At 39.2% G+C, this 13,767-nt stretch overlaps 1 protein-coding gene across 1 annotated transcript; it reads right to left on the minus strand.

The window, feature by feature from the left end:
* Positions 1 to 10,177: 10,177 nt before the first annotated feature.
* On the minus strand, positions 10,178 to 10,652 carry LOC138907844 (uncharacterized). Its single transcript, XM_070198463.1, has 2 exons — positions 10,647 to 10,652; positions 10,178 to 10,600 (listed from the first exon to the last, which is right to left on the minus strand). The coding sequence occupies exons 1-2, from the start codon at positions 10,650 to 10,652 to the stop codon at positions 10,178 to 10,180; spliced, it is 429 nt and encodes a 142-aa protein (XP_070054564.1).
* Positions 10,653 to 13,767: the final 3,115 nt, after the last annotated feature.

Raw genomic sequence — 13,767 nt, forward strand, 5'->3', positions numbered from 1 at the left:
TGCTCCCTTTCGGGAGAATGCTTGTTAAACAATGCCATGCACAGCGCGACAGTGGTACCGTACTTGTTTTCTTATAACTTCTTTTCTATTTACCTATTGTAATGGAAATCCTAACCTTGATATTCTATTTTACAAGGCAATTTTCTCCCTTCTGAAGGCCTGCAGAGATTGATCCTCGATAAGCAAGGACTCGCCTCCGAGCGGGATCAACTATTGGTCGAAAGGAGCCAACTTGCCTCCGATGTTGGAGGCAAAAGCTACTGAGATGATCGAGCTTGAGGCCCGGATGCAACAAAGTAAACAAGATAAAATGTCCCACAGCCAAGAAGCTACTCAGTTACATGAAAAACTTCAAGAGGCTAAGGCTAAGTAGGTCGAGATCTATGACGTTGTGCTTGCTGCTGCCGAGTGCGGGTCTGCCTTCGAGGAGAAAATAAATAATTTAAAGGCAGACTTAAGCTCCAATACCGAGGAGGCCAATGCTGCCGAGGAAAAGAGGGAGGATAGTCTCAAGAGAGCCATGGTTCAGAACCGGATTCACTCAACTACAAATGTTGAGCTCGATTCTCGCCTTAGTGCCCTAAGATCCGAAAGGGGCAGCCTTCAAGCCGGAATTGTTAGGCTTCAAGCAAACTCCAGAACCAAGAGGATTCCCTCATATTTGATAAGACTTATGCTATATATTATGAGTAGTAAAACCTTGGAAGAGGCCAAAGTGGGCATCACTAATATAGATGATTGTATTGCCCACACCCGAGAACTGGAGTTGTGTGCTCGTAAATGTTTTCCCGCTCGACCCGCTGCAACTGACTCCTCGAGTACAGGTTCTGAGTATTCGAGAACTGAAGGGGAGATTGAGGAAGAAGAAGATGAAGGCCAAGAACCGGCAGATGATCCTCCTTCCTCCACCGGGGGAAACACAGATCCCTCTCTCCCTTCGGGCTCCAGTGGCAATGATGCTTAGTTTCTTTTTTCTCTTTTATTTTTATAATTTGTAATTATGCCAAAATTTTCACCGAGATTGGCACTTTGATTAATAATTTTTTTTTGCTTAAGTGTTGTGCAAAATATATTCCTATTGTGTTGAATTGATTAAAGCTTCGGGTGTATCTTCATCTGATAGCTTTTAATGTCGGGTACAAATTCTTCCGAAATCAACCCTTTACTATGAGGGTTTCATAATAGAGGGCCATCTTATATTTACGGTGTTGTTGAAGAGGATGTCTTCTATTCATTTTGATACAAGCATTTGAAGTTTTTGTTAACTTTCAAATGATAAAATTAACTCATCATTCAGACAAGAAAATAAGATAAAAATAAAATGATTTTATTTTATTCCTTCTATCTCTAAAAGTACATAAGCATTCATTTGCTAAAAAACTACCAATACATGTGGCTAATTTGTACAACTTATTTCTACGGGGCTGATCATGCAGTCCATGTTCCTGATGAGACATTATTGTTCTCGGTTCTAGCAGTCCCCGATTTTTGTGGCATTCTTGTTGCCGTATCTTATACTATTCCCCCTCCAGTGTTCGAATGTGAAGTATGAGAAATGGAACACTGAAAGTCTTGCTTCACCGGTGGAAATGACTTATGAATGGTTAAATAATCCTTTCTTAGTGATGGAAGCAAAGCTTTCCATCAAACCAAATATTATTTAACAATCCATATATCCGTTTGACGTCGATGTGAAAATTTTGGTACCTTAGTGTTTAAAGGTCTTTTCTTTTGCCGACGACGCTCCCTTTGTAGTATACTTTCTAGTGCTTCCTCATTAAAAACCTTGCTAGAAAAACCCAATTGGGACAAAAACTGATCGAAGGAAAAAAGAGTGCAGTACATACTTTCAGTATCGGCAGTATCCATCAACAATAATACCTTTTGAGGTGAGTCACGTTCCAATTGATGGGCAACTTGACTCCATCTTGATTCTCCAACTCGTACGACCCTTTACTGGTGATAGCTGAAACCCGGTAAGGACCTTCCTATATTGGACCCAGCTTCCCGGCATTGACTTCCCGAGTGCTCTGAGTCCCTTTTTTCAAAACAGAGTCTCCTACTTTGAAATAGTGGAGATTAGCCCTCCTCCGTGAAGGTGATATCATCTTACGCAACTTCTCGGAGTCTTGTTGTGAGTCACCGATATCTTTGTTTTCTTAGTTGTCGAGAAGGTTATACTGTTGATTTCATTCCCTCCGAAAATCATGCTGATAGTCAATCGGGAGGAGTCTTATGCCGCCTTCGAAGGCTTTATATTATCCCGGCCTCTGTCGTAGTTATTTTTGGCTCGATCACTTAAAAATTCCTAAGATGGCAATTCTTTAATAATGTCGCCACCTCTTCACATAGATGCCAACAGTCCCCAGTTCTATGATCACGAGTCCCATGATATTCACACCATAAGTTAGGATCCCTCTGTCTAGGATTAGATCTGATTGGCTTTGGGAATCGTGCTTCTTTGATATTTCTCATCGACGATACTAATTCAGCTAAATTAATGTTGAAGTTGTAATCCGATAATCTGGGATATGTGGAGTCCCGACCCCCTGGTACCTATTTTTCTTGTAATGCCATGTTGTTCCGGCCACGGTTGGTTCTTCTATTGGGAGCGAACCTATCCGAGGACCGAAACCCTTTGCTGTTGCGACCCTCGGTTCTTTCATACGGCAGGAAACGACCTTTAGAAGACCGCCGATCCTCATCGAAGTCACTTTTAAACTTGTCCTGATTCTTATCTCGGTCCCATTACTTGGTTGATGTGGGGAACCCGAGCTGGTATCCTCTATCCCTATTTTTTGGCTCATAACGGTTATGGACATCCGCACATGTGGTTGCTTGAAATTCGAGCATGCTTTTCTTTAATTTCTGAGAGGTTTCGGAGCTCCGTGGATTCAAACCCTTTGTTAACACCTCCGCTACCCACTCATCCGGTACAATCGGTAGGAACATCCTCTCTTTCTGGAACCAAATCATGAATTCTCGCGGTAAATCAGACTCACCTTGCGCAATCCTGAATATGTCCACCTTCCTGGCTTGGACCTTCCTTTCCCCAGCATGGGCCTTAATGAATCAATCTGCAAGCATCTCAAAAGAGTCAATTGAATGCTTGGTTAAGAGTGAATACCATGCCAGGGCCCCTTTTGTGAGGGTTTTGCCAAACGTCTTCAGCAAGACCGACTCAATCGCATGTTGAGCCAAATCTTTCCCTTTCATAGTCATGGTGTAGGTTGTGATGTGCTCCAGTAGATTCGAGGTGCCATCGTACTTTGGTATGTCCAGCATTTTGAACCTCTTCAAAACTAACTCTGGTCTGCTTAAATGGCAATTGCGTGTATTTTTTTGAATCCGGGCCCTTTAGAACTGATGGTGGGCCTGGAATCTGACCCATTCGAGCATGAAACTCCTTCGTATTTTGATCCATTCATTCATTCATTTTCCTCATAAATCTCATGAGCTCGGTTTTGAAGGGGTCATTGCCGTTATCATTCCCAAATTCGCTACCGATTCCCCGGCACCATCAAAACCGACTTCACCCCTTGGGGTGTTGTTGTCAACCCTTTTAGCCGTTTGATTTGTAGGATTGCTGGGAGGAATCGGGATCCTTCCATTTGCATTATTGGAAGTACCTGACAACGCTTGTTTTTACTCTGTCATTACCCGTTCCTCCATTGAGAAGTGACTCATGGTTGCTTTCTGCTATTCTCTTAAGATTTTCACTATTTCCACGACATGTTCCTCTTATACATCATCGGGATATTGCCCTTCACGAACCGGGGTTGCTTTGTCCCTTTCGTTACGGGTGTCTCAGATTGAGTCATCATGTTTAGGCAAATCTTCGTGTCCCTCAACCTGTTGTGTGATGTTGACATCATTAGCTGCCATATCTGATTTCTTACTAAGGATAAAATCAAACAAGTTAGTGACAAACGTAAGGACCAAAGCAATTATGTAATTATCTAAGCCACACGGTGGGCGCCAAACTGTTTACCCGTAAAACGGTACAGTTAAATTTGTTGCGTGATTTATAGACAAGCGAACTAATTTGATCCAAATATGATAAACAAATAAGATTAAAAATGAGACTTAGCAATTGAAATTGAAGAAGATGACAAGCCTGACTGTGAGAGCAATGCCTCTGAGTACTAAAGTGAAAGAAATGATAAAGAACAAGTAAAGTTATTTAATTGAGAGCAAAAGTAAAATACAATGTGTGTTTGCCAAGAATTTTGTGTCTTACAATGGCTACTGAGCCTACTGATTATAGCTCTATCTAGGGAAATAAGATCCTAGGATCAATTTCCTCTTAAATGATAATAAAAGTGGCATTGATGAATATGTAATGGCAGGCCATGAATGAAATTATTCTCTATAACGGTTGCTCATTTAATGTTAGAGAATATTCTCTCATTGAATGCTATCCGATGGTAAATACTCGATTTGCTTTTGTTGACTATGCTCCCTTTAGGCTTTACCCGATGTCATTTGCAATTGTTGTATTCAGTACTGATTGTTACTTAAGTTTCCTGTTGCTTATTTTTGGTTCCATGTGTCATGTTATCATTTGACCATTTATTATAAATTAATTTTACCCTATACATATACATATATGTTGGGACAGTTGCAAACCAGCAGGGGTCCATGAAGCTTAAATCCCCAAAAAGTAAGAAAGGCGACCAAGGTCCCTCACGCTGATCTGTGACTTCAAACGAGCAACAAGAGAATTGACAAGAGATGAGATCCTAAATCAAGAATGGCAGACATACAGTAAACAAAATAATTTACCAGTGCTGAATGAGAAATAATATTATAAGCAATTTGTTTTTGAGCCAGTAAATCCATAAGAAAGCAGGACATATGTTAAATATTTGTTCCACATACGACGGGCTTATTGAAGACCAATAAAAAGAACGCTTGATTAAGCAAACATGCCGAGGTCGATCTGGATCAATAAAATCAGAAGGTTGAGATATGTACACCTCTTCATCAAAATTACTGTGAAGAAAGGCATTAGAGATATCCAACTAAGTAATATGCCAGTTATTCGAGATAGCCAAAGAGAGAAGAAGGCAAATGATGGCTGCTTTCACTACTAAACTAAAAGTATTAACATAATCCACTCCAGGTTATTGATGATATCCTTTAGCAACAAGTCGTGTCTTGTAACAATCAATGGATCCACTAAGCTTCACTGTCACGATCCATAATTCCCACCCTCGGGACCGTGATAACGCCTAACATTTCACTTGCTAGACAAGCCTTAGATATAGTTATTAACCATTTTTAACAATTCAATTCAAGTGAAAAACAATAAGCTGAATAAACTTGAATATAGTAAATAAACTAATAAACAGAGATATCCAAATACAATCCCAGAACTGGTTTCACGAATACATGAGCGTCTAGAGTACTACAAATAATAGTCTGAATAAAAACATAACTGTCTGAATCGAAATAAACAACTAAGGTGATGTAGAAGGGGACTTCAGGGTTGCGGACGCTGTGTAGCCATACCTCAAGTCTCTATCAAGCATTGGATCCGAGCAAGTCTACTAACACCGCTAGGACCCACTTCGAAATCTGCACAAGAAGTGTAGAGTGTAGTATGAGTACAACCGACCCCATGTACTCTTTAAGTGCCGAGCCTAACCTCGACGAAGTAGTGACGAGGCTAAGGCGTCCACTTACAATAACCTGTACGCAGTAATAATAATAATAATAATAATAATAATAATAATAATAATAATAATAATAATATAATAATAATAATAATAATAATAATAATAATAATAATAATAATAATAATAATAATAATAACAGGGAAAGAAAATAGGAATAAAAGTAAAGCAGTTAATTTATGAAAATGAACTCAACCTTACAATCAAATAACCCAAAATAACAAACCTCGTAACTTCATATAAATATGTTGAAAACTAAAAAATAACAACAACGAGTACAACACACATAATCCGTTGCGGCGCGTAACCCGATCCCACCGCACACACAAAACCCTCCCTTTTTTCACCCTAGCATCATTTATCAATATCAAGAATCACGTATACAATCTGTTGCGGTACGCAGTCCGACCCCACCATATCATCATAATCAATGTCATAATTTTCCCTTATTATACCATATTATCATTTATCAATATCAAGTATTACATATACAACTGTTGTGGCGCGCAACCTGATCTGACCATATCATCCTTTATTCCACCATATCACAACCGTTGCGGCATGCAATCCGATCTATAAACAATTTCAGTAAACGTAATCAAGCCATTGACCTATCGGGTCATCACATTCTCCACCTCTAAAACAAGCGTTCGTCCTCGAACGGACATAGAAAAGTACCTGGACTGGTGATAAGGTGTGGGTATCTACTCTGCATGTCATACTCAGACTCCCATGTGGCCGCCTCGATCGGCTGACCTCTCCACTACACTCGAACTGAAGGGCAATTCTTAGACCTCAACTTCCGGACTTGCCGGGATAGAATGGCCACCAGCTCCTCCTCATAAGTCAAATACTTGTCCAATTGGACTGAGCTGAAATCTAGCACATAGGACAGATCACTACGATACTTTCGAGCATGGAGACATGGAACACTGGATGAACTATTGATAACCTAGGTATCAATGCAAGATTGTAGGCCATATTCCCCCTTTATCAAGAATCTCAAAGGGTTCGATATACCTAGGGCTCAACTTGCCCTTCTATCCGAACCTCATCACACCCTTTATGAGTAAAACCCGGAGCAATGCCCTCTCTCCAACCACGAATGAAACATCATTAACTCTATGATCAGCATAACTCTTCTGCCTAGACTGAACTGTGCGAAGTCAATCCTGAATCATCTTGATCTTTTCCAAGACATCCTGAACCCAATTGGTACCCAACAATCGAGCCTCTCCCGGCTCAAACCAACTAACTGTCAAACGACATCGTCTCCCGTATAATACCTCATAGGAAGCAATCTGAATACTCGATTGGTAGATGTTGTTGTAGGCAAACTCCGGAAGTGGCAAGAACTAATCCTAAGAACCCCCGAAATCCATAATGCAAGCGCGAAGCATATCCTCTAATATTTGAATGGTGCGCTCGGACTGTCCGTCTGTTTGGGATGAAATGTTGTACTCAACTCAACCCGTGAGCCTAACTCACGATGTACGGCCCTCTAAAAGAGCGAGGTGAACTACGTACCTCGGTCAGAAATGATGGACACGGGCACACCGTGAAGACGGACGATCTCGCAGATATAGATCTCAGACAACCGCTCTGAAGAATAGATAGCTACCACTGGAATGAAATGTGCTGACTTGGTCAACATGTCTACAATGAACCATACTGTGTCAAATTTCTTCGAAGTCCGGGGGAGACCAACAACAAAATCCATGGTAATACACTCCCACTTCCACTCAGGAATCTCAAGCTTCTGGAGAAAACCGCCAAGACTCTGATGCTCGTACTTTACTTGCTGACAATTCAGACACCGAGCCACATATGCAACTATATCTTTCTTCATTCTCCTCCACCAATAATGTTTTCGCAAGTCCTGATACATCTTGGCGGCACCCGGATGAATGGAATACCGGGAACTATGGGCCTCCTCAAGAATCAACTCACGAAGCCCATCCACATAAATCCGAACTTGCATCTGCAACACCCCATCATCTCCAATAGTAACCTGCTTGAAACCACCATGCCGCACCGTGTCCTTAAGGACAAGAAAATGGGGGTCATCATACTAACGCTCTCTGATGCGCTCATACAAAGAAGACCGAAAGAGTGTGCAAGCTAGAACGGGACTAGGCTCCAAAACATCTAACCTCACGAACTGATTGGATAATGCCTGAACATCTGATGCAAGCGGTCTCTCACCAATCGGAATATATGCAAGGCTACCCATACTCATAGCCTTTCTACTCAAGGCATCGGCTACCACATTGGCCTTTCCTGGATGATACAAAATAGTGATATCATAGTCTTTCAACAGCTCCAACCGCCTTCTCAGCCTCAAGTTGAGATCCTTTTGCTTGAACAAGTATTGTAGACTCCAATGATCTGTGAACACCTCGCACGACACGCCGTAGAGATAGTGCCTCAAAATCTTCAGTGCATGAACAATGGCTGCCAACTTTAGGTCATGAATAGGGTAATTCTTCTTATGGACCTTCAACTGCCGCGATGCATATGCAATTCCCCTGCCATTCTGCATCAATACTGCACCGAGCCCAATACAAGATGCATCATAATTCATAGTGTAGGATCCTGAACTTGTGGGCAACACCAATACTAGCATCGTAGTCAAAGTAGTCTTGGGCTTCTGGAAGCTCAGCTCACTCATCGGACCACCTGAACGGAGTAACCTTCTGGGTCAATCTAGTTAATGGGGCTACTAGGGATGAAAACCCCTCCACGAACCGACGATAATAACTCGCAAAACCTAGGAAACTCTAAATTTCTGTAGCTGAAGTAGGTCTAGGCCAGTTCTGAACCGCCTCAATCTTCTTAGGATCCCCTTTAATTCCCTCGGCCAATACAACATGCCCCAAAAAGGAAACTGAGTCCAACCAAAACTCACACTTTGAGAACTTGGCATATAACTGACTATCTCTTAAAGTCTGAAGTACAATCTGAAGATGTTGGCCATGCTCCTCTCGACTGCTGGAGTATATCAAGATATCATTAATGAATACGATCGAATCCAAATAGGGCTTGAATACCTGGTTCATCAAATCAATAAATGTTGCTGGGGCATTTGTCAACCAAAATGACATCACTAGGAACTCATAATGCCCATATCGAGTCCGAAAAGTTGTCTTAGGGACATCTGATGCCCTAGTCTTCAACTGATGGTAGCCATACCTCAAATCAATCTTCGAAAATACCTTGGCACCCTGAAGCTGATCAAATAAGTCATCAATGCTCGGAAATAGATACTTGTTCTTGATAATGACTTTGTTCAACTGCTGATAGTCTATACACATCCTCATCGAACCATCTTTCTTCTATACGAACAACACGGGTGCACCCTAGGGAGAGACACTAGATCCAATGAATCAATTATCAAGTAAATCTTGCAACTGCTCCTTCAGTTCCTTCAACTCTGGCGGGGCCATACGATATGATGGAATAGAATTAGGCTGAGTGCCATGAGCCAAATCAATATAGAAGTCAATATCTCTGTCGAGTGGAATCCCCCGCAGATCTGCAGGAAATACTCTGGAAACTCACGCACAACAGGTACTAAATCCATGGAAGGAACCTCCGCAGTAGAATCGCGAATATAGGCCAAATAAGCTAGACATCCCTTCTCGACTATACGCCGAGCCTTCACCTAAGAAATAGCATTGCTGGTAGAATGGTTAGGAGTCCCTCTCCACTCTAATCGAGGCAACCCCGGCATGGCTAAGGTCACCGTCTTGGCGTGACAATCCAATATAGCATGATAAAGTGACAGCCAATACATGCCCGAAATAAAATCAAAGTTTACCACATCAAGAAGTAGTAAATCTACACTAGTCTCAAGACTCCCAATGGTAATCACACACGAGCGATACACATGGTCTACAACTATAGAATCTCCCACCGGCGTGGACATATATACAGGAGCATTCAAAGAATCATGAGGCACAACCATATATGAAGCAAAATAGGATGACACATAGGAATAAGTGGAGCCCGGATCAAATAAAACTGAAGCATCTCTATGGAAAACTGGAACAATACCTGTGATAATAGAGTCAGATGACTCGACCTCAAGTCTAGCCGGGAATTCATAAAATCGGGGTTGGGCCTCACCATCCTAACCTTTATTTCTCAGACGGCCTCTAGCTGGCTGGCATCCACCTCTAGTGGCCTGACCTCAACCTCTGGCAGTCTGACCCCTGCTTCTAGCTAGCTAAGCGGGCGGTGGAGAAATCGGGTGCCTAAACCATGGTACGAGAGCTCTACTGTGGCATGTTGCTCAACAATCTCGGGTAGTACCTCCTGATGTGACTAGTAACCCCATATTCGAAACACCCATCCTGCTATTGTGGTTGCTGAAGCTGAAACTGACCCGAACGGGCCAGATAACCATGGTGGTAGCTCTGGATCGGAGGCGCACTGTAGGCTGGCTGCCCAATATGAGATACATAAGGACCACGACTCCCCGAAGCACTGTGAGATGACTAAAGCGTTGACTGAAATGCCCTAGGAGGATGGCCTCTACCAAGAGTACCCCTGCCACCAGACGAGGCACCACTAAAACTACCAGAATGACGAGGCCTCTTATCAAACACCAGCCCCCTCTCCTGACCACGAACCATCTCGATCTGTCTAGAAATATCTATGGCCCTCTGGAAAGCAATATCATCTTCAGTCTCCTTGGCCATCTGTAGCCTGATACTAAAAGTGAGCCTATCAATGAATCTCCTCACTCTCTCCCTCTCAGTAGGAAGTAAAACAATGGCATGGAAAGATAGGTCCATAAATCGAGTCTCATATTGGGTAACAATCATACTATCCTGCTGAAGACACTCAAACTGCCTGCGGTAATCATCGCTCAAAGTGAAAGGAATGAACTTCTCTAGAAATAGCTGTAAAAACTGATCCTAGGTAAGTGCAGGTGAACCAACTGGTATAGTAAACACATAATACCTCCATCATCTCTTGGTAGAACCGGTCATCTGTAACACCACAAAATCGACCCCATTGGTCTCAACTATACCCATGTTGCGCAACACCTCGTGAAAAAGGTCCAAGTAATCCTGTGGGTCCTCAGAAGGTGCACCACTAAAACAAATAGGAAAGAATTTGGTAAACTTATCCAGCCTCTACAATGCCTCAGAAGACATAGCGGGCCTATCCCCGGTATGTGCCGCAATAACCAGCTGAACTACCCAACTGGCTAGGCTACTGGAGTCTGATATAGGAGAGCCACCTGCTTCGGGGTGTGAGTAGCAGAAGTCTATGCTCCTCCCCTAGCCCGAGAGACAAATGGTGCCACCAGAAATGCACCGGTCTGGGCCACACTCTCCATAAGGCCCACCAAATAGACTAGAGCATCCTGAAGCAAGGGAGTGGCTATGAACCCCTACGGGACCTGAGCTGGTCTGACGGGTATGGTCTGATGGTACCTCCTCCTCATAATCCACCTGAGGCTCCACTGTGGGTGTTGCTGCCGAGCTCTAGGCTGAGCTATGCCTCTAGCTCGACCTCGGCCTTGGCCTCTGCCCCTGGTAGTAGCTTCCATAGAGGTCTCCGGCTCTTGCCCGGCTGCAGATGTTGTGCGTGTTCTCTCCATCTGCGAGAGGACAAGAATAGAATGGTTCAATCATCAATGACATAATAAAATCGTACGATAGAGAAGGAAAGAAGTGGAATTTTTCTTAAACTCCATAGCCTCTGGAAGATAAGTACAGACGTCTCTATACCGATCCTTTAGACTCTATTAAGCTTGCTCATGACTCGTTAGACCTAGGCAACCTAGTGCTCTGATACCAACTTGTCACGACCCGAATTCTCAGCCTCGGGACCGTGATAGCGCCTAACATTTCACTTGCTAGGCAAGCCAATGTTAGATATAGTTATTAACTATTTTTAACAATTCAATTCAAGTGAAAAATACTAAGCTGAATAAACTGAAATACAGTAAATAAACTAATAAACAACGATATCTAAATACAATCCCAGAACTGGTGTCACGAATACACGAGCGTCTAGAGCACTACAAATAATAGTCTGAATAAAAGCATAATTGTCTGAATCAAAATAAACAGGTAAGGTGATGTAGAAGGGGACTTCAGGGCTGCGAACACTGTGCAGTTGTACCTCAAGTCTCCGTCAAGTACTAGATCCGAGCAAGTTTATTGAACATCGTTGGGACCCACTCCGAAATCTGCACAAGAAATGCAGAGTGTAGTATGAGTACAACCGACCTCATGTACCCTGTAAGTGTCGAGCTTAATCTCGACGAAGTAGTGACGAGGCTAAGGCGGTCACTTACAATAACCTATACGCAGTAGTAGTAGTAGTAGTAATAATAATAATAATAATAATAATAATAATAATAATAATAATAATAATAATAATAATAATAATAATAATAATAATAATAATAATAATAATAATAATAATAATAATAATAATAATAATAATAATAATAATAATAATAATAATAATAATAATAATAATAATAATAATAATAATAATAATAATAATAATAATAATAATAATAATAATAATAATAATAATAATAATAATAATAATAATAATAATAATAATAATAATAATAATAATAATAATAATAATAATAATAATAATAATAATAATAATAATAATAATAATAATAATAATAATAATAATAATAATAATAATAATAATAATAATAATAATAATAATAATAATAATAATAATAATAATAATAATAATAATAATAATAATAATAATAATAATAATAATAATAATAATAATAATAATAATAATAATAATAATAATAATAATAATAATAATAATAATAATAATAATAATAATAATAATAATAATAATAATAATAATAATAATAATAATAATAATAATAATAATAATAATAATAATAATAATAATAATAATAATAATAATAATAATAATAATAATAATAATAATAATAATAATAATAATAATAATAATAATAATAATAATAATAATAATAATAATAATAATAATAATAATAATAATAATAATAATAATAATAATAATAATAATAATAATAATAATAATAATAATAATAATAATAATAATAATAATAATAATAATAATAATAATAATAATAATAATAATAATAATAATAATAATAATAATAATAATAATAATAATAATAATAATAATAATAATAATAATAATAATAATAATAATAATAATAATAATAATAATAATAATAATAATAATAATAATAATAATAATAATAATAATAATAATAATAATAATAATAATAATAATAATAATAATAATAGAGAAAGAAACCAGGAATAAAAGTAAAGCAGTTAATTTATAAAAATGAACTCAACCTTAAAATCAAAGAACCCAGAATAACAGACCTCGTAACTTCATATAAAAATGCTGAAAACTAAACAATAACAACAACGAGTACAATACACACAATCCGTTGGGGCGCGCAATCTGATCCCATCGTATACACACAATTCTCCCTTATTTTACCTTAGCATCATTTATAAATATCAAGAATCACGTATACAATCCATTGATGTGTGCAACCCGATCCCACCATATCATCATAATTAATGTCATAATTTTCCCTTATTACACCATATTATCATTTATCAATATCAAGTATTACATACACAACTGTTGCGGTGCGCAACCCGATCCCACCATATCATCAGAATCAATGTCTTAATCCTCTCTTATTCCACCATATCACAACTGTTGCAGCATGCAATCCGATCCACAAATAATTTCAATAAACATAATCAATCCAATAGCTCAATTTACAAGAATCTCTACAATCAAATGATATGAAAGCAAGGCAATAAAGGAACCACGTACTAATCAAAGGAATGCTACAAATAATACAAAAGCAACAAGACAAGTCAAGTATGTGACAATTAAAGTGTGCAAGTAAGACAATTAAGGCAAGTAGCAATTAATCACGGAGTCATGGAACGGACGAACAATTCAATACAAGAATAATTAATGACATGTAACAAATCACGGCATAGAGATCAATTAAAGCATGTAACATTTAAGGCATGGAATGAGATAATTCATGAAATACGAGAAG

Source organism: Nicotiana tomentosiformis, chromosome 3 (genome assembly GCF_000390325.3).
Source record: "Nicotiana tomentosiformis chromosome 3, ASM39032v3, whole genome shotgun sequence".
In the NCBI taxonomy this organism is placed as follows: Eukaryota; Viridiplantae; Streptophyta; class Magnoliopsida; order Solanales; family Solanaceae; genus Nicotiana; species Nicotiana tomentosiformis.